The sequence below is a fragment of the Peromyscus eremicus genome, chromosome X, assembly GCF_949786415.1.
Source record: "Peromyscus eremicus chromosome X, PerEre_H2_v1, whole genome shotgun sequence".
NCBI lineage: Eukaryota > Metazoa > Chordata > Mammalia > Rodentia > Cricetidae > Peromyscus > Peromyscus eremicus.
In genome coordinates this window covers 22,343,843-22,365,224 of record NC_081439.1, presented here as the reverse complement: position 1 = coordinate 22,365,224, position 21,382 = coordinate 22,343,843, and the positions used below count along the sequence as shown (strand labels likewise).

Here is a 21,382-nt window from a genome sequence, read left to right as displayed (position 1 = left end):
TTGCTTAGTGTGGGAAACAAGTGGCTTCTAAAATTTTGCTTTCCAACATTTTCTATATAGAAATGTTGGAAGAAAAATGACACGATCCCACATATACTCATCACCTAAACTGAGCAATTGGCAACATTTGTCATAATTTGCTTTACCCATTAAGCATTTATGCATAATTTTTGTCAAGACTTGAAAGTTACAGTGATGATTTTATATTACACATCTCCTAAAATAAGGGCATTTAAAATGATATTTTAGTTTATTTTTTGAAAATTTCACACGTGATACAATGTATTTTGATCATATCAATCTCCCTGTCCATGCACCCAACTCTCTCTAATCAGCCCCCAGAATATCTCTTTCCCAACTTCTTGTCCCTTTGTATTTTATTAACCTACTGATTCCAGTTAGTATTGTCCATATGCACACAGGTATGGGACCATACACTGGACAATGAACAACCTTACCAAGGCCACTCTCCCAGACAAAAGAGACTTCCCCTCTTTGTAGCCATCAACTGCCAGTAGCTCCTTTACTAAGGGTAGGACCTCAGAAGCTCCTCCATGATAAATGTTGGAATTTTTACTAGCTTGATCTTGTAAGGGTGTTATGCAGGTGTGATGGTTTGAAAGAAAATGCCCCCAAAGTGAGTGGCACTATTAGGAGGTATGTCTTTGTTGGAATAGATAAGGCCTTGTAGGAGGAAGTGGGTCACTGTGGGGGTGGGCTTTGAGGTCTGGTTTGCTTAAGCTATCCTCAGTGTGGTAGACAGTTCACTTCCTGTCACCTGTGGATCAAGATGTAGAACTCTCAGTTCCTTCTCCAGCACCATGTCTGCCTGCATGCTGCCATGTCCCACCATGATGATAACGGACTAATCCTCTGAAAATGTAAGCCACCCCTATTAAAGGTTTTTCCTTTATAAGAGTTGCCATGGTCATAGTGTCTCTTCACAGCAATAGAAACCCTAAATAAGACAGCAGGTAATGACAGCTGCTGTAAATTCAAGCATGTAACATCTATGCCCTGTCCAGAAGAGCACTCACAGTCACTCATTCTCAGCACTTTGACCAGTTATGAGTCTCTGCATTAACCACTGCCTACTGCAGTAAAGAAACTTCATTAACCAAAGATAAGATCACAGCTCTAGGGGCAGGAACATAAACATTTAGAAGGCAATGTAACAACAAGAACATTTAGCAGAATAGTCACTTCCCCCTGTAAGGCTTATGACTTCTCAAGCCATAGGCTTTTGACCAACTTTACAATGTTAGGCATGAAATCCCTCTTGTGGAGAAGGCCTCATATCCAGTCAGAAGGCAGTTGATTACCTCTATAATGGTGTGCCAGTATTGCACCAATGGGTGCATCTTGCCTAACAGATCAGAATTGTAACATTTAGGGTCCAGTTTTGGTAAGGGCATGGATGCCTTTTCTCCCCCAGTAGTCTGTTTAGCACCTTATGGCACTATGGAAGCTAGTCATCATGGAGTAAGTTTCTCAATCAGTTTGATTTTTCTATGTACTGTAACCAGATTGTGTGGTGTCTTCAGTAATAGAGTATACCATCTAGTTATGATCGGGAACCATGGACAGAGGCGAATAATAGCCCATGTTGCTTTGGGTACATCTGAGGCCTCCATGGCCAATAACTTGTAGTGAGCTAGCCTGTGTTGGGCAATGAGGTTTTCCTTTAATAATCTATGTCTTCTTGGAGCAGAATTAAAGTACACAGTTTTACATAATTATTGTACCTAAGAAAAGTAATATTGGCTTGAGAGCATGCAATAGAGTGTACATATGAAACAGCATTATTGTTTCCTGTATCCGTTTTCTATTGCCATGTAACAACACCCCAAAACTTCATACAACACCCATAGCTGGAGATGCCTTACCTCACTCATAAGTATAGGCTGAGTTTTAGTGGGTTATTCTGGTTGCCTTTGAGCTCTCATGCCTTCTGTAGGTCAACCAGGTCATTCTGTTTCTGGAAGTTACCTTTCTATCAGGCAAGGTATTAAGTGCACCTTAATAATTAATTTTTAATTTTTATGTCTCTCTTCCTCTAGCAGGCTTGACTGAGATTACCCAAGCCTAACTACTTTTTTTTTTTTTCGAGACAGGGTTTCCTGTGTAGCTTTGCGCCTTTCCTGGAACTCACTTGGTAGCCTAGGGTGGCCTTGAACTCACAGAGATCTGCCTGGCTCTGCCTCCCAGTGCTGGGATTAAAGGTGTGTGCCACCACCGCCCGGCAAGATGATCTTGAGCTTGATCTTGATCAAGGTGATCTTGAGCTTCATTTCTTCTCATGGTGTATCTCCCTCCAAGGCCTCTTTTCTACGGAGCCCTGGCTCCCCAGCCCTGTTTTACAACTAGCTTCATCTTTCCTTTATTATTTCAGTTACCTCTATGGCAGCCACTTGAACCAGAGAAGCAAGAGTGACTTATTAATTATGTAATATTCAGGTAATCTCTGCTTCTAGTTTATCTTCTATCTTTTGTCTACCTTTGTGCCTTTGGGCAGTTGTGCCTAGCCTTAAGTCAACCAACACCACAAAATTCATAATGGCAAAAGCCAACTCCGTGTATGCATATGGGGTAGTCAAACCTCAACCAGCCAGACTAGAGCTCATGGTGACAATGAGAGTTACTGAACAGGTCTCCTTAACCCCCATATTTCTGCTTAGCACAGGATTCTAACCATTCTTTCCATCCTTCCTCTTTTCCATAGAAAGCTCTGGACACAGTGGGTAGTCTCCACAAGTGAGCAAGAAAGGTAGCAGAGAGAATTTTAGTACATTCAAATGAGGAGAATTAATCAATACTAAATTTTCTATTAGAAGATGAATTCCCAACCTGCATTTATCCATATGTTCTAAGTTTCCCTGTTGCATGACATCAAAGACCAGAGTCATGTTTCTTCCCTGCTACTTCCACTTTTCAAAGTCCAGCTCATCTCTCAGACATGAAAAGTAGACAGGACCACAGAATTCTTTGGAGGATTTAAGGAGCATAGTTGAAATACAACACTGTGTGAGCTTTGGAAATCATTGCTAAGACAAGCTGATGTAAGGAACAGAATAAAGCTTGGAGATCTCAACTTCCTTCTGTTTTGTTTTTAAGTTTTTTAACTTTTATTTTGGGTTATGTATCCTTGGCTTGCCTGGAGCTTGCTGTGTAGACCAAGCTGGCATCAAATTCACAGAACTCCACCTGCCTCTTTATCTCCACTGTTGAGTTTTGGGATTAAAGGAGTATGCCATTACACCAGGCCTGAATCACCATCTGAATTACCTGGAGTGGAGGGAGCTCCTCTTTCTACACTGTCTTAATTAGGATTGCTATTGCTATGAGGTGACAATATGACCAAGGCAAATTATAAAAAATTAGTTTTTATTTGGGGGCTTGCCTAGAGTTTTAAAGGGTAGTCCATTATCATTATGGTTGGGAGTGTGGCAACAGATAGTCAGACATGTTGCTGGAGAAGTAGCTGAGAGCTCACATCTGGTCATCAAGTGGCAGGAAGAGAGAGAGAGAGAGAGAGAGAGAGAGAGAGAGAGAGAGAGAGAGAGAGAGAGAGAGAGAGAGAGAAACTGGGCCTGGGCCTGGCATGAGCTTTTGAAACCTCCAAGCCCACCAACAGTACAACAGTGACACAAATCCTCTTACAAGGCCACACGTCCTAATCCTCCTCAAACATTCCACCAGCTGGGGGCTAGGCATTCAAACATATGAGCCTATGGGGGTCATTCTAATTCAAACCACCACACATGTATTCATCATAATCTCTCACCTGGCTTGGAAAACAACCTGTTCTTCCACTGATGGAAAGACATCACATATTACAGTCTCCAGTAAATTGTTCCCTTCACTCAACCACAAAGCATTTATTTTTTTTTTTTGTTTGTTAGAGCTTATTACATAACTGATAGTTTTGGAAAATATCTCTTAAATACTGTGCACCACACAAAAACTGTAAAATAGAAACTGTTTCCTCTCTGTCATACAAATGAGGAAATTGAAACACATTCACATGGGATGCCTCACCCCAACAAACAATGAACAAACAGCAACATCAAACGCCAAATCAACAACAACAAAACCAAAGAGACAACTTTGGGCCTATGATTTCACCAACAGCAAGGTGATTCTAAGTACAAAATAACTTAAATATAAAACCCAAACATCTAACTACAGAATGTTGTTTTCATTAGTGGAAATTCTTGCAACAACAAAAGGTTCAGTTTATTTATAAAAGCAAGGCCCATTAGGACCACTCTCTTTAATAAAGCTCACACTAAAGAGCATCAGTAAAAACACTTACCTGCAAAAATAATTCTATGTATCATTAAATCTGAAAATTAAAAAAAAATCATTTGGAGCTCAGCAGCCTAAAAGTGTATTTCTCTCTGGAGAGTCATATTAAGCACTGAATTATGTATCCTTCATTCCCAGCACTACTTGGTGGGGCATTCTAGCATAATGATACTTCAAAGCAGCTAAAATGAACACATTTGCATAAAGTCAGGTCCTAAAGTGCTATTGGAGATCAGGGTTTATTACTGTTATTCATTCAACAGTAAACATTTAATGAGTATCTGTTATTTGCTGTTTACTAAGGGTATCTCTAGTTGTTTCAATACATATATGTGTACATGTATTCATATATATACATATATCTATAATTAAAGAACATGTCTGGATCTGAGGAATGCATTACTCAAGAATTAGGATCCAGTGAGTTGGGGGCTCAGAACAGCCTGGGGAGGCGGTTGGGGTACAGAACAAGGCCTGCCTACATGAATGGAGGCTCAGAAGGACAGATGTTTTATAAATAGGAAAATCAAGAGCAGAGAAGCTTTCCTAATTTAACCACGAGTGTCCATCTCAAGACTGAAGATTAGAAACCAAGGCTTCATGTAGGGGATCCAGGAACCCTTCCTCCTTACAATGTGGAAAATGACTTTTGGTATAGTGGGTGGCTCTCACATGACAGATGGTTCCATGACAGTTTGATGTGTTCATCCAGTGTACCATATACAAGCAGTTAGACTGTGACATCTAGGGGGTATCCATAGATTGTGAATTCTAGGGGCTTGGGAACAAATCTTAAAGTAGTGATTCGAAGAGAATATGCAATAGCAGGAGCCTCATTTGGGAACTTTCCAGAGATGCAGATTCCCCTGCCCTGAACTGGAAACCCCAGGACGGTAACTGTGGGCAAAAACCCAACCGTCATGCCTTCCCAAACGTCCTTGGTGACGCAAATGGAGGAGTGCTGTTTTAGGGAAGTTGAGAGATGTCAAGGTGCAAGTTGTATATTCCTATGAGTTTTAATGTGATGACAGATGGATAGAACTATATTAATAATTTTAAATTTTATATATCCACTATGCTGGGGATGTGGCTTAGTTAGAGGTGGTGCTTATCTATAATCTAAGTGCTTATTAGGTGGAGGCTAGAGGATCAGAGGTTCAAGCTCAGCCTTGGCTACATTGTAAGTTTGAGGTCAGCCTGAGTTACATGAGATCCTGTTTCAAAACAAAACAAAACAATACAAAAAAAACCCTCAAAAATAAACGTATCACATTTTCTTTATTCATTCTTCAGTTGAGGAACATCTAAATGGTTTCCAGTTTCTAGCTATTATGAATAAAGCTGCTATGAACATAGTTGAGCAAGTGTCCTTGTGATATGGTAGAGCATCCTTTGGATATATGCCCAGGAGTAGCATAGCTGAGTCTTGAGATAAATAATTTCCTGAGAAACCGCCATATTGATTTCCAAAGTGGCTTGCATAAGTTTGCACTCCCAACATCAATGGATGAGAGTTCTCCCTGCTCCACATCCTCATTAGCATAAGCTGTCACTTGTGTTTTCCATCTTAGCCATTCGGACAGGTATAAGAGGAATCTCAGAGTCCTTTTGATTTGCATTTCTCTGATGGCTAAGGATGCTGAACATTTCTTTAAATGTTTCTTGGCCACTTGAGATTCTTCTGTTGAGAATTCTCTGTACTCTGTTTTTCAATTGGATTATTTGGTTTGTTCATGTCTAGTTTCTTGAGTTCTTTATATATTTTGGAGATCAGCCCTCTGTCAGACCTGGAGTTTGTGAAAATCTTTCCCCATTCTGTAGTCTGCCATTTTGTCCTATTGACAGTGTCCTTTGCCTTACAGAAGCTTTTAAGTTTCATGAAATCTCATTTATTAGTTGTTCATCTTAGTGCCTGCATTGTTGGTGTTCTGCTCAGGAAGTTGTCTCCTGTGCCAATTATTACTCAGCTCTTAATAAAAATAACATCATAAAATTTGCAGGCAAATAGATGGAACTAGAAAATATCCTGAATGAGGTAACCTAGACCCAGAAAGATAATCATAGTATGTACTCACTCATAAGTGTATATTAGCTGTAAAGTAAAGGATAACCAGGCTACAGTCCACATCCCCAGAGACACTAGGTAACAGGGAGGACTCAACGGGAGATTCATGAGTCTTCCTGGGAAAGGGAAATAGACTAGATATCATGGGGGAGGGGGAACTAAAGGTGTATGGGGATGGGAACAGGACGGATCAGGTTGGTGGAGGGTGGCCGGAAAGAGTACTGGGAAAGACAACTGGAATTGGGGGGGGGGTATCTTGTGGATGAACTGGAAACCTAGTGCAATGGAAACTCTCAGGAATCTATGAGGGTGACCCTAGCTAAGATTCCTAGTAATAGGGAACTGGCAAATCAAGTCAGTGAAATGATCCCCAATGATATCCTGCTATACTTGTAGACAGGAGCCTAGCATTATCATCATCAGAGCAACTGATGGAAGCAGATGCAGAGACCCATAGGCAAACATTAGGTGGAGCTCAGGGAATACTGCAGAGGAGGAGGAGGAGGAAGGATTATAGGAACCAGAGGGGTCAAGGATACTACAAGCAAACCCACAGAATCAACTAACCTAGGCTCATGGGGCTCACAGAGATTGAACAGACACTCAGAGAGCCCACATGGGACTGACATAGGTATTCTGCATATATGTTACAGTTGTATACAGTTGGTCTTTTTATGGGACTCCTAACAGTGGAAGCAGGGGCTGTCTCTGACTCTTTTGACTGCTTTTGGGACCCTTATCATCCTACTGGGTTGCCTCATCCAGACATAATGTGAAAGGATGTGACTAGTCTTACTGTAACTTGATATGCCATGTTTAATTGATATCCCTGGGAGGCCTGCCCTTTTCTGAAGGCAAAGTGGAGTGGATGGGGAGTGGATAGGGGGTCGGGGAACTAGAAGGGGGGAGGGAGGGTAAACTGCAGCTGGGATGTAATATATGAGAGAAGAATAAAAAAAATAAAAAATACACTCCATAGCAGTTTCATCACTATTTCAATACATAAAGAAAGTCTTAGCATTTCAAGCCCTCCTTTTCTGTTTTTTTAGTGACATTTGTCTCAGTGTTTGTCATGTGCTAGGTATTGTCATCAATGCCAGTAATACATGTGAGTAAGAGGTAGATACTCTACCAAGCAAAACGGATTTTTAAAAAGTTAGTATTGTAATAGAAGCATTAAGGACCCATAGCTCAGACATAGGCAGTTTACTTTTAGGCATGGTTGAAGGGCCAGTCACAAATGGCAGTCCAGTAATCTCAGATATGATTTCAGAAAAGATGGGGACTGGAGCAATGGCTTAACAGTTAAGAGAATGTCTTCTAGAGGACCCAGGTTCAGTACCCAGCACACACACATAGTGGTCACATCCATACTTAAGTCCAGTTCCAGGTTATCTAACGCCCTTTTGGTCCTCCTTGGGCATGAGGCACACATGTGGTACAGAGACATACATGCAGGCAAAACAACCATACATCTAAACTATAATAAAATTAAATTAGAAGAGTAGGCCTTCATTAACGGAACAAAGCAGAAAAAGGGCATTCCAGACTCAAGATGGAGGGCACAGACACAGGGAACAGCTTGAGGTGTTCAGATTTTCAAGGAGGGAAGCAGTGTAGTCCAATTTGCATTTCAGAATGATCACTTTGAAGCAGTGATATCACTAGCAAAATCTGGGGCTCCTTGTGTCCCAGTTTGTTTCTCCATCACTGTAATAAAACACTAACCAAGACCAACTTGAAGAGGAAGGGTTTTTTTTTTCAGTATAAAAGGTATATTTCATTGCTGAAGGAAGTCAGGGCTGGAATTTAATGCAGGAACCTAGAGGCAGGGACTGATGGAGGAGCCAGGGAGGAATGCTGTTTATTTTCTTGCTTTCCATGGTTTGTTCAGCCTGCTTTCTTATAGAACCCAGGACCACCTGACCAGGCATGACACTCCCTACAGTGGTCTGGGCTCTCACACATCAATCATCAACCAAGAAAATGCTACCATAGACTTGCCTATAGTTCAGTCTGATGGAAGCATTTTCTCAGTTGAGGCTGCCTCTTCCTAGGTGACTCTAGTTTGTGTCAAGTTAACAAAAATTAACCAACATGCCTTGTAAAGTATATGCCTATTGCTTTCAGAAGGGATGTGTGCCTTCTCTCTAACAAGTAGGAAATGGAAGCTGAAAGGGGGAAGGAAGACAGGAAGAAATTTGATTTTTGGGGTGTGTGTGTGTATGTGTGTGTGTGTGTGTGTGTGTGTGTGCTCAATCAAGTGTACACATACTGCTTTCATTCTCTGCTTTCTCATCACCCCTCACCACTAATCTACCTTTTATCTTTATAAAATTTTATCTTTTGGACATTTCAAATCAATGGAATTATTTAATATGTGTCCTTTTGTGACTGCTTCTTTCACTTAACATCATATTTTCAAGGGTCATCATGGTAGCATGTAACAGAGCTTTATTCAGTTTTATGGCTGAATAAAATAGTCCATTGTCTGGATAGACTACTGGTACAATTTGGGTAAGTGTCTCCAAAGGTCCATGTGATGAGGGTTTTGTGGCACTGGTGGAAAGTGGTCTAACCTTTAGGAGGTAGGTCTAGTAGGAAGTTGAATGTCACTAGGGGGCATTCCCTCAAAAGGGATTAGGAATCCTGGCCTTTTCCTGCTGTCTTCTACTTTCAAGCTAGAGGTTAATACGTTTCCTCTACCACACTCTCCTGATGCAAGCTGAAATACAATGGGGTCATCCCACCATGGACTAAAACCATCATCACTATGAGCTAAACCTTCTTCTAAAGTTGACTATCTAGAGAATTATGGAAAATTTGATTAATACAGCCACATTAAAAAATTCCCTTTATCAGTTCTTCCCACTGTTTTTTACTACTATAACTAATGTTTCTATGAACATTCCTGCTCAAATTTTGTGTCATTATATGGGTTTATTTCTCTCCAGTCTACCTGTGAGTGGAGTTGCTGAGTTATATAGTAACTACAGTTAATCATTTGAGGAATCACCAGGGTATTGTCTCTGTATTTGAAGTCATGTGAAAGCACTGAGTAGACAGTGGCAAGCTTGTTTCTAATGTTTGCAGTCCCAGACACAGCAGATATGACACATAGGAGTAGGACTTCCTAATATAACCACATATTCACATCTGCCTTTCTAATGGACACAGTCAAGTTGGAATGAGTTTAAGAGTACTAATACTGGTTCAGAGCACTCATGTAAAAATAGTTTTCCTTCAGATCATGGGTCACTTTGCTAGGTTCCTTTTTGTTGTTGTTGTTGTTGTTGTTTTTCAACACAGGGTTTCTCTGTATAACAGCTCTGGCTATCCTAGAACTTGCTCTGTAGACCAGGCTGGCCTCAAACTCACAGAGATCCACCTGTCCCTGCCTCTCAAGTGCTGGGATTAAAGGCATGTACCACTACCACCTGGAGCGAGGCTTCATTCTTAATAAGCAGAGTTAAAGAAATTTTGTTCTCCAGGACAGTATATGCCTGTGCTGTCCAATGTAGTAAGCACCTGTGATGACTTCAATTTCTGCAAAATGAACAAAAAGTCTAGTTTCCCAGTTGCACCAGCTATGTTACAAGTATTTCACACCCGCACATGCTCAGTGCCTATTAATGGCCAGTTATAGAAATGTGTAGTTACAGAAAATCTTATTGCAGCTGGGCGGTAGTGGCGCGCGCCTTTAATCCCAGCACTCAGGAAACAGAGTCAGGAGAATCTCTGTGAGTTTGAGGCCAGCCTGGGCTACAGAGCGAGATCCAGGACAGGCACCAAAAGTATACAGAGAAACCCTGTCTCAAAAAGAAAGAAAGAAAGATAGAAAGAAAGAAAGAAAGAAAGAAAGAAAGAAAGAAAGAAAGTTCTATTGTGGTGGCTGAAAGACTTCTCTCTTGGAGAGAGCCAGCTGAGAAGTGTGTTCTACCAGGTTATTAACTGTGTATACATCATGCCATATTCAAGCCTGGTTTCAAGCCATGAAGGACCTAAGTATTGTGGATTATGTATGGATTCCTGCTTTCTTTCTTTTTGTGAAGATAGTATTTTTATTTTTATTTTTTAGAATTTCATTTAATGTATTTTGATCATATTCACCCTCACTCCCCTCAAACTCTTTTCAGATCCACCCCACCCCCAACTTTGTGTCCTCTTTTTTTATAACCCATCAATTCCGATTTATGGGTTTTTTTCCTTCCCTTCTTCTTACCCTTTTTTCTTAACTTAAAGGTATTTATTTTCACACTTACATTTTCCTTTCTTTTCTTGTATAATTTTTGTTTTCTACCCAGTGCCATTTTCCTTCAGGCTAAACTACTCTACTAATATTTCTTTTGATAAAATCATTCCAGCAACAAATTCTCTGGTCTTGTTCATCAAAGAATGGCTTTGGTTTTGTTTTTTGTTTTGTTTTGGTTTTTTTGGTTTTTTTTTTTTTTTGTTTTTGTATTTCACTTCACATTTGAAAGATAGCTGATCTGATCTGGACAGGTCTGGATAAGGAATGATTAGAGATTGCTCCAGAAAGTTCTACCACGGCAATCTAAGAGTGACTTGACTTCCTATGTATCTTTTGGGAGGCTTGTTGTGTTTCTTGAATCTGTAATTATTTTCTGCTTCCCCTCTGCTGCCATTCTCAGTGGACTAAACAGATGTCCTACAGCCTTCCTTCCTCACCCCGTTAGTCTGTCTCCGCCAACATCTGAAGGCATCCACTGGCCATGCCAGCCTGGGAATTAGGCAGGAGATCTTCATTCTCCTTTCTGTTCTCCATTTCCAATTTCCCCAGTCTCATCCTTAGCCCTGTAGCAGGCCACCTGCCGGGGCCTGTCTTCTTTCTCTTCCTTCATTCCCTTGGAACTGGACAGATTTTCATGGCAGACCCAGCTATCTTGCCTCCTGTAGAGCCTCTGAGCACCTCACCACCACCCCCCCAGTTCAGCCCCACTCTTTTGGTGTCAGCTCCCAATACCTAGAAATATATTCTACCCAGGACTCCCCATGGCCATACCCAGCAGGGACTCAGAAGTACTCTATCTACCAAGCAGCCCACAGCCACAACAGTCTACTAAGATCCACAGAGGACAATAAAATCAAAAGAACAGAACATTCACCTAACAAAGATATGACCAGATACCAACACCTAGAGTTACAAACATTTCAAATCCAGATGCCTAGATGCCAGCACAAAAACACAACTGACAAAAGCTAGGGCAATATATCTCCACTAGAGCCTAACAATCCTACTATGGTAGACCCTGGGAAATGCAATACAGCCGAAGAACAAGAAAAGGAAATAGCTATAGTGAATATGTCCAAAGGCCTTAAAGGGAATTTGCATATATCCATTAATGAATTCTATGTAATTATTTTCTGCTATATTTTTTGCTTGTTTGTTTTCTGAGATGGTGTCTTGCTGTGTAGCTCTGGGTGCTCTGGAAATAGATATGTAAACTAGGTTGGCCTTGAACTCACAAAGATACAGCTGTCTGCCTTCTGAATACTGGAATCCCCATTTTTCTGAAAGAATGACAAGAAGGCTCTGCAAAAAGCTTCAGACATGCTCCTTGTAAAACAAGCCAACTGGTTTTAGTATGCTCCAGGGCAAAAATGATCAGCAGTGGTTACCCAGCCATAACTGTTAACTCATTTGTAGCATGTTTATGGGCAAGTCTCTGTGGGCTTCTTAATTGCATCATTAAAACAGCAAGCAGGTGCAGTTTCGAGAGGGATTTCTCACCCAATATTTGATGCCTACAGAATATGTACATATATGTAAATTGAAAAATATGTATAATAGGCATAAATTGTTTTCTGTGAAAATCTTGGCACTAGTGGAACTCATTAGAGAGTCTTGGTTTGTTATTCTTAGTTGTATACATAACAAAGAGAAACCAATACTTTGAGCTTAGTGCTAAATGTGTTTCAGGTCTACAGAGGAATTTGGATAAGGAGCTTCTCAGCCTCAGCACTTCTGATATTTTGGGCCAGATATTTTTTAATTAAATTTGTTTATTTATTTTGCATCCTGACTATAGTTTCCCCTCCCTTATCTCCTCCCATTCCCTCCCCCACCTTCCCTCTGCCCCCCTCATCCACTCTTCCTCTGTTTCTGTTCAGAAAGGGGCAGGCCTCCTATGGGTATCAACAAAACATGGCACATCAAGTTGTAGAAAGACTAAGAACCTTTCCTTGTATTAAGACTGGGCAAGGTGACCCAGCATGAGGAAAAGATTCTGAAAAGCCAATCAGAGCATTAGGGACAGCTCCTACTCCCACTGTTAGGAGTCACACAAGAAGACCAAGCCATACAACTGTCAAATATATGTAGAGGGCCTAGGCCAGTCCCATGCAGGTTCTCTGGTTGTTGGTTCAGATTCTGTGAGTTCCTATGAGTCAGGTTAGTTGTTTCTGTGGGTTTTCTTGTAATGTCCTTGACCTTTCTGGCTCATACAATCCTTCCTCCCTCTCTTCATCAGGATTCCTCAAGCTCGGGCTAATGTTCATCTATGGGCCTCTGCTTCATCCATCAGTTAGTGGATGAAAGCTCTCTGATGACCACTGGGATAGTCACCAATCTGAATATAGCAGAATAAGGTTAGGCATCATTATGTTGACTTTTTTTTCTCCAGTCATGTTTGGTTCTTATTTTTTGTTGGTGTGTGAGGGGCATCTTAAGCACTTTGGTATATTTTAGTTGTGTGTGTGTGTGTGTGTATTGCATTTGCCCATGTATGTACATGAGGAAGTCAGGGGTCAATGTTGGTGTCTTTCTCTATCACTTTTCACTTTATTTTTGGAGAAGTGTCTCTCACTGAACCTGGAACTTACCAATTTGGCTAGGTTAGCTGGCCAAGCAAGCAGCCCTGGGATTTCAACTCTCTTCATTTTCCAGTGTTCAGAATACAGATGTGTGCTGCTATCCCCAGCTTTTACATGGGTGCCAGTGATTCCAACTGAGATCCTCATGCTTGTACGGGAAGCACATTACCCTGCTGAGCCATCTCCCCAGTCTGCATTTTGAGATTTGAAGCAGCATCCCTGGCCTCTACCCTTTGGTATTATTTCATATATTTCAATAGATTAAAATAAGAAATGTCTCTAGACAGTTCCAAGCTTGCTCCAAAGTTGCTTGTGATAAGCAATTATCTCCAGCTGATAGAATCACTGGGCTTAAGGATTTCCTAGTCTGAACCGGCACTCAGTTACTTCTGTCAACCTAAATCAGAGGAGAAAATTGACTCTTGGGTGACTTAAGTGTAATTGGAAAAAATTACAAGAAGATATGGAAGATTTGAAAAGAATAATAGAATGGGTAAGTTTGATAGAGCAAAATCAAATAAGAGGTAGAGTCAAATCCTGTTTGTTTAAATCATAGAGCACAATATTAAAAATAAGCCATACCATAAATACTGCATGGCATGTACTTAAGTTTTCCTGTCTCTTGGCAGAACAATCATAGATTCCCAAGCTCTGGCTTTTTGTGGTAGAATCCCTTTGAGTGTGTGTGTGTGTGTGTGTGTGTGTGTGTGTGTGTGTGTGTGAGAGAGAGAGAGAGAGAGAGAGAGAGAGAGAGAGAGAGAGAGAGAGAGAGAGAGAGAGAAAGAGAGAGAGAAAGAACCCAGGGAACTATTATCTTTGTCGCCCCCCAGCACTGAGACTGTATAAGCACATACCATCATGCCTGAGTTTTATAGCAGTGTTCTAGGAAGCAAACTTGGGTCCTTGTGCTTGTACAGCAAGCTGTCTCTCCAGCCACAGAATCTTTCTTAGAGCTGAGGGCTGGCCATGTGCACTGTTGTACATGAGCAAGTCCAAGTGTATGTGTGTTGGGTGTGTGGGGGGAAGGTGTTGAGAAAATTTTACACAGAGGCTTCTTGTGTCAGAGGCACTTTCGCTTGACTGACTGCAGCTGCAGAGAGGTTAAACCATGCTTAAAGCCATGGACACAGGGTTCAGAGTACAAATTCTCTGCTACTAGACTGTCCATCTGGGATACTCCTTCACTTGTCTGGACAGAAATGTATTAATCGGGCCATCACTTTGTGAAATTATGCAGATATGTGCACAGCACCTAGGATTTAAAATAGCAAAGAGAAGTACAACTTGAAATAGCTGAAGTCAGAAGTTAGTCTGTGGAAAAACCCTCCTAATTACTCAAATGTGTAAGATTGTAAGCAGAGGATTCGGTTATTTTCAGCTACTTAAAATATAAATACTCTCCTGTCAGAAATAAACTATTTATTTTAGAATTTATTTCTCAGGGTTTTTATATGAAATTATATCAATTAAGTCATAGAATTTATACTATGACAAGACACAGACAAACTAGCCTATCAATGAGTGTTGTCAACACAGACACAGATACAGACACACACAGACACACACAGACACACAGACACACACACACACACACACACACACACACACACACAGAGCTACTGCATAAGTACCTTCAAATGCCTTGAAGAGTTATAACTTATATAGGAAATAAACTTGGTAAGTTTTCACCAATTTGACAATTCTCATACTTTGTGTGATTTTTATTACTGATGTGTTGCACACGTGAGAAGAAGGTTTTCTAAGCCAAGGAGAGGAAATTCAAGAGTATAAAGCAAAAAGACTGTGGACCAAAAAGAGGCACTTTAGCAGTTGATTAGTAATTGTCACTTTATGATTTGTGTTTACAGCATTTACCAATGTCCTGAGGGAATTTTGCTGGGATTTTTCTCATCATAAATAAATCAGGCTGTGTTTGCTTTTGTTTCCTTTTCTAGTCCATAATGCATTTAGCAGGAAGAATCCACTGTACTTACTAGTTACTTCCTTCATTTCTATGACAAAATGAGGGAAGAGTATTTTGGTTCACAATTTGAGGGGACAATCGTTTATGGCAGGGAAGGCACAGTGGCAGGAACAGGAGGCAGCTTAGAACATTAATTACACCCTCAGTCAGGAAGCAGGGAATGATGATCACTGCTGCTCAGCTCACTCCTTTTTATTCAGATCAGGATCCCAGCCCATAGGATGGTACCAACCAAATTCAGGGTGGATCTTCTCACCTCAGTTAATCTAATGTAGAGACTCATTCACAGAAGTGCCCAGAGGCATGTTTCACTAGATATTATAAAACCAGTCAGGGAGATAATAACAACTAACCATTATACCACCAAGCCACACAAATCTGGAAAGGACACTGACAGACCCAATCAACATGGAAGACTATCTGGTGGTTGACTTCTTAACTCTAGCCTAGTGAGGGCCACAGACACAAAGGCTTTTTCAAAGTATCATTATGTGTGCTAGACCTCTTTTAGTACTCCTTATTTACCCAACTCTTCTCCCTCCCGGGTTACATGACCCTCTAGACTCCAACCAAGTCATATCAGACAAAGGTTCACAATGTCTGTGTTAATGGCTTACCACTGTGACTAGGAGGCTCCATGGAGGAATAAAAAGGACATTTGAAAAAGATACTAAAGAGTGGAAAATATAGAAGACTTTGGACTGTATCATCTGTGGGAAGGTAAAATATTTAACCCCAAATATGTTTCTTTGGTATATTTAATTTGGACGATTCAGAAAAGCTACAGACAACTGCAGACAGGATGGTTCGGTGAAGTTGTGCCTTTGTAAAAAGAAACGTGCATGTGTCTCTGCATTAGTAAAAGAAACGGTGAGTGTAGATATGAGCTTTTCTTCTCTACTTTCCCCAATTTCTGCCTAGGGAGCTCTTCCCACAGAAAGAAGAGATCGAGTGTGTGACATCTACTCAGATGGAGATGGCCACAGGTGGATTCTACCTGGGAAGACTTCATCTGCATCAGTCAATTCTTGCTGAGTGTGTGTTTTCTTTCCAAGCTTTCCATAGCCTCTGTCACTTTTTTTTTCCATCCCAGAAGCCCAAGGTTTACATGATAGTCAACTTGAGCTGGGGCTATAGCTCAGTATGGAGCACTTCCCCTGGAAGTCAAAGCCCTGGATGTGACCCTCAGTACCACAAAGAAGGTGGGACAAGTATTTGGATCCATGTGAATTTAATACTCACATGCCTTAGAGATGTAATACAGTTTGTGCACTCTTACTGCCCAATTATTTCAGAGATGAAAATTACTGAAACATCAGAGGGAAATTAATAAACTTAAAATTTCCCTTGCCAGGAACTAATTGGCAGCCACTCCGTGATTTTGAATAAAAATATTCATACACACATGTGAGATAAAATAGTGAAAATATTTTGATCATGTCAAATTCTTCATTATTATTTGGAGTGGTAGAATTATACTTTAAGTTATATATAATAATGTTTTGAATTTTCATGATTATTTGTTATTTCTGTATTTAGTTTTATAAGATATATTAAAATTAATTTTGGTTGAATGTTATGGGAGATTATTTGATTAATTTGATTCTTCTCTGTTAATTTTTATATTTGGCCAATGTGGTTAATAAAAAAAATGGCTCATGCTGAGGTGGTGCATACCTTTAATCCCAGTACTTGGAAGGCAGAGCCTTGCAGATTCCTGAGTTCAAGACCAGTGTGGTCTGTAGAGTGAGTTTGAGGACAGCTAGGGCTACTCAGAGAAACCCCGTCTTGAAAAAAATAAAGTACATTCAGTTGAGGCAGGTCCAAGCCCCTCCTCCCTGCACTAAGGCTGCACCAAGTATCCCATGGGAGACCTTGCCTTGGAGGAAGTGGGAATGGGGCGTGTGTGGAGGGGGAAGGCTGGGGGGCGGGAGGAAGGAGGAGAGGGGAATCTGTGGTTGGTATGTAAAATGAATAGGAAAACTCTTAATAATAATAAAAAAAGAAAAAAATAAAGTAAAATAAAATTAAAACAACTCAAAGGATTAAGTTCCTAAGGCTATAACAATATATAGTTATATCAAATTAAGCCTGAACATTAAGTCTTATGATACTGAAAACTAATATATTCTGACCTGAATGCATTTTGTTGTGGTAGTTTGAATGAGAATTCCGCTGTCAGCTCATTTGTTTCAATACTTGGACTTCAGTTGACAGAGCTGATTAGGAAGGATTAGAGGGCATGGGCTTGTTGGAGGAGATGTGTCACAGGGTGGTCTTTGCGGTTTCAAAAGGCTCATGTCATTTTCCCATTTCAAGCTAGTTCTCTTTACCTTCTGCTTGTGACTTGACATGTGGTTCTCAGCTGTTCCTGCTGCCATGCCTTTGTTCTACCAATCATAGGCTATCATCCTCTAGAACTATATGTCCATTTCAGTGCTTTCTTTCATAAGTTGCCTTGATCATGGTGTTGTATCCCAGCAATAGAAAAGTAACGGATACAGCTGTATACTGTGAGTGACACAAAACACTTTCCTGGCAAGTGGTTACTTTAAATTGTAACTAAAAATCAAGATGTGTTGATCAAAAATGCAATTGTTATGATAATCTTAACTTGTGATGATTTGTGTGTTGCTGAAGTAGTATGTAAATACAGAAAAAGATTTAACCCTTCCTAGACCTAACTTAATTTTTGTGTCTCCAGTATTTTTCTTACTGTGTCAAGTCTCAATATAGTTGACTGGAGACTGCCCTACACGGAAACTGTACACAGAAATCATACTTTCTTCCTGAAATACTACAAAAAACACTATTAAGATGGTCAGTGAACCATACTTATTACTAAAACATCTATCTTAACTGCTTTGTGTGTCCTCTGTATAGCAAAATTAAACTGATATTTTTATTTTCATCTATGTTTCTATCTTAACCATGTTCCTTCCTTATATTTAGGGTTGCCAAGTGCTTTCATAAATAACACTATAGTTTCATTTATAACAAAATTGTTTTGATAAGGAAATGAGTACACCAAGGTATTTTTGCTCTTCCCCCTCAACTTTAGTTATAGACCAAATACTTCAAACAGTGTATGCTCAAAGCCTCCAGATCACTTCTGTAGCTGCTACTCAAGAACTTAGGTATCTATTCCTCTCCTGAAGCCTATACTTGACTCTTCTCAAGGGAATCTGCCCTTTCCCCTTATCAAAAGGCCCACTGATTTTGTTTCACTTTGACTTTAGAATCTGAGTAGAGGTCCCTGAGGCTCTGAGACAAACTCCCCTGCTTTTCCACCTGCAGGGAACTGTATTCTCTAATGCCAGTGACATTGCTTCATACTTGTGAATGACACTCTGTCTTCAAAGATACATTTAAAAGAAACAAAAGAGAAGAAAACATAGAACAAGCACAGACATGATGGTGTGCAACTGTAGTCCCAGCATTTGAAGAACTGAGGCAGGATGACCATGTTTTGGGGGCTAACCTGAATTACATAATGTACTAGGGTACCTGAGGATATAATGCAAGTTCAAGGCCAGCCTGGGATATATAGAAAGTTCAAAACTAAACTGGGCTATCCAGCAAGGCATTATTTTTTTTATTTTTTTCAAGCATTTGAGATTGGACTCAGAGCCTCATACATGCTAGTAAGTTACAACCAGAACACACAGGCTCCATCATGAAGACACAAAACAAACAAAAACAACATAGGACAAAATGAAACATATTCTAATACCACAGCTAAGTTTTTCTGAACACAAGTATCCAATGAGAAGAGGACCACAAAGAAGCTAGATGAAGAACAATAGGGGGAAATGTCTTTCTGGGTTTGTGCATTACTTCCTTTATGCAATTTTATTTAAGATGCTTTTAAAGGTGACAGTGATATTTTTATATGTCTACTGATATAATTATAACATCTTATTTTCTACCCACTTTTATTGCACAACAGAAAATAATTCTAAATTATCATCTTTCACTCAGAATGTGATGATGTGACCGAAAAATAATATGGCCTGGTTTTCAGAGTCCCACACCTGGCTTTCTGAGGACTGGTTAGTAGGTGGGTTCTGACACCTCACAGAGGGGCGCCTCCAGCCTCCAGCCCTGCTATTGGTCAGGTTCTGACCAATAAGGTGGTTGCTAGGTGCCAGGTGGAGAAGAGACGCCCTGCGACCATTTCGTCTGTGTTGTGCGGGAGTGTAGTCAGGCTGTCAATGGAAAGATACCAGCTCTGGTCACCATGGACCCCACTGGATGAGAACTTGCGATGGCTGCGGCACACAACACCAATCCTTTCCTCCAAACACCCGTTTAGGGTTTCTCCTTGTTTCCCAAAGAGCCCTTCTGACTTTGAAGTACAACAATGCTTTCAGGAAGTCTCTGTAGTCTTAGACAGCCCACCGATGGAAACTGGAGAGAGCCCGGAGTTACCTGGCCAATTCCCAAAGCAGGAGACCACTACCAACAAGAATGGATTGGTTAGGAAGCCCCAGCCCGTCCGCCTCATTGGAGTGGATTCTGTCTTTGGCAGGATTATTACAGTCCAGCCACCCAAGTGGACTGGAACCTTCAGAGTTTCAGACACATCAGCCTTCAGCAAAATTATCAGCAAGGAACAAAAATGGCCCATTGGTCTCAAGGAGCCTCAGATTGAGATGACCATGGCTATGTGTAAACAGATGCTACGCTCGATCCTCCTTCTGTATGCGACATACAAAAAGTGCACCTTTGCCCTGCAACACTCCCAGTAAAGAGTCCCCATGTGACCCCTGTACTTCACACCACACTCTATGGTATGTACCTGGAGCTTACACAGATCTGTCCACGTAACTCAGTCTGTAATATCATGCCTGACATTGTGCTCCTCTGTCAAGCTGTGACAATTCCCCACCCTTTCTCTTCAGCATCAGGGCCAACAAACCTGAGCAAGGAAGAACATTTCTGTGGAATGACATTTAAAAGTTAAACTACCATGGACATGGTCATGTGGTAAAGAACAGTTCAACAAACCACATACACCAGGCAATCTAGTGTGAACACACTCAAGCCCCAAAGATAACGAAGAGCTGGGGGCAGAAAAGGAACATTTTAAAAAAGACATGCATGGGTTTTCTGGGTACCAGAAGATGAAGGAATCAAAAATCAAATCTTTGTGTGGGTTAAGGACTAGTTTGAGATCAGCCTTCCATAATCAAACAGATATGACAACAACAAACCCTAATACCAACATGTGTAAAAATATTAACAAATATTAATTTTTATAGCTTGGCAAGGACGAAATTGGTAGCAGCTTTGAGACTGGACTTTTTGGTGGAAGTCAGGAGAGTCCCCATTTTAGTTCCCGGTGTTCAATTTCCAATAAACCACAATTATTTTATTTGAAAAGAGTTTAAAGTTTCTCATTTCAAATTTTAATTTAGTCCTAAAAATATAATTCTTATACAATGAATAGAAAAAAAAAAACCCAGCCGGGTGGGTGGTGGCGCACGCCTTTAATCCCAGCACTCGGGAGGCAGAGCCAGGCGGATCTCTGTGAGTTCGAGGCCAGCCTGGGCTACCAAGTGAGTTCCAGGAGAGGCGCAAAGCTACACAGAGAAACCCTGTCTCGAAAAACAAACAAACAAACAAACAAACAAAAAACCCAAATGGTAGTTTCACTCTATTGTAACTGGGTTCTGTTAAAATTGTGAGTTTAAAAATTGTCCTACAAATGTTGAATATTCTCTAATTGGAGGCTCCTAGCTCCAAATCTTCAAATGTGAATACATAGCCTGTAGTTACTATAGAAACCAGGAAAATAAAATGGGACCATTGCTAGGATAGGAGACTAGCTTTCATGGTACCAGAAGGTACCATGTAAGCTTCCAATGAAGAGAGACAACCAACTGTCCTATCTAGCTATAACAACCATGAACCACATCAGGGGTGGCACCATCCACAATGGGCTGGACCCTCTCATACCAATCATCAATTAAGAAAATGACATACAGGCTTGCCTACATCCTGACCTTATAGAGGCATTTTCTCAATTGAGACTCCCTCATCTCTGATGATTCTAGCCTGTGTCAAGTTGACATAAAACTAGCCAGTACAACTGACACATTGTCATCCTGACACACAAACACATCACTTTTCAGCTAGAACCTTTTCTTTCTCATTTATCCCCATGTTAATATTCATATCACAATATA

The 21,382-nt window shown here is 40.6% G+C and overlaps 1 protein-coding gene across 1 annotated transcript; it reads left to right on the top strand.

Moving 5' to 3' along the window:
* The first annotated feature begins 19,354 nt into the window (after nt 1–19,354).
* LOC131899326 (FANCD2 opposite strand protein-like) lies at nt 19,355–20,576 on the top strand. Its single transcript, XM_059250752.1, has one exon. The coding sequence runs from the start codon at nt 19,406–19,408 to the stop codon at nt 19,940–19,942; it is 537 nt and encodes a 178-aa protein (XP_059106735.1). The 5' UTR covers nt 19,355–19,405; the 3' UTR covers nt 19,943–20,576.
* The last annotated feature ends 806 nt before the right edge of the window (nt 20,577–21,382 follow it).

Bases quoted from the DNA above. Each gene is read 5' to 3' on its own strand.
- LOC131899326 (XM_059250752.1), top strand. From the start codon at position 19,406: ATGGAAAGATACCAGCTCTGGTCACCATGGACCCCACTGGATGAGAAC.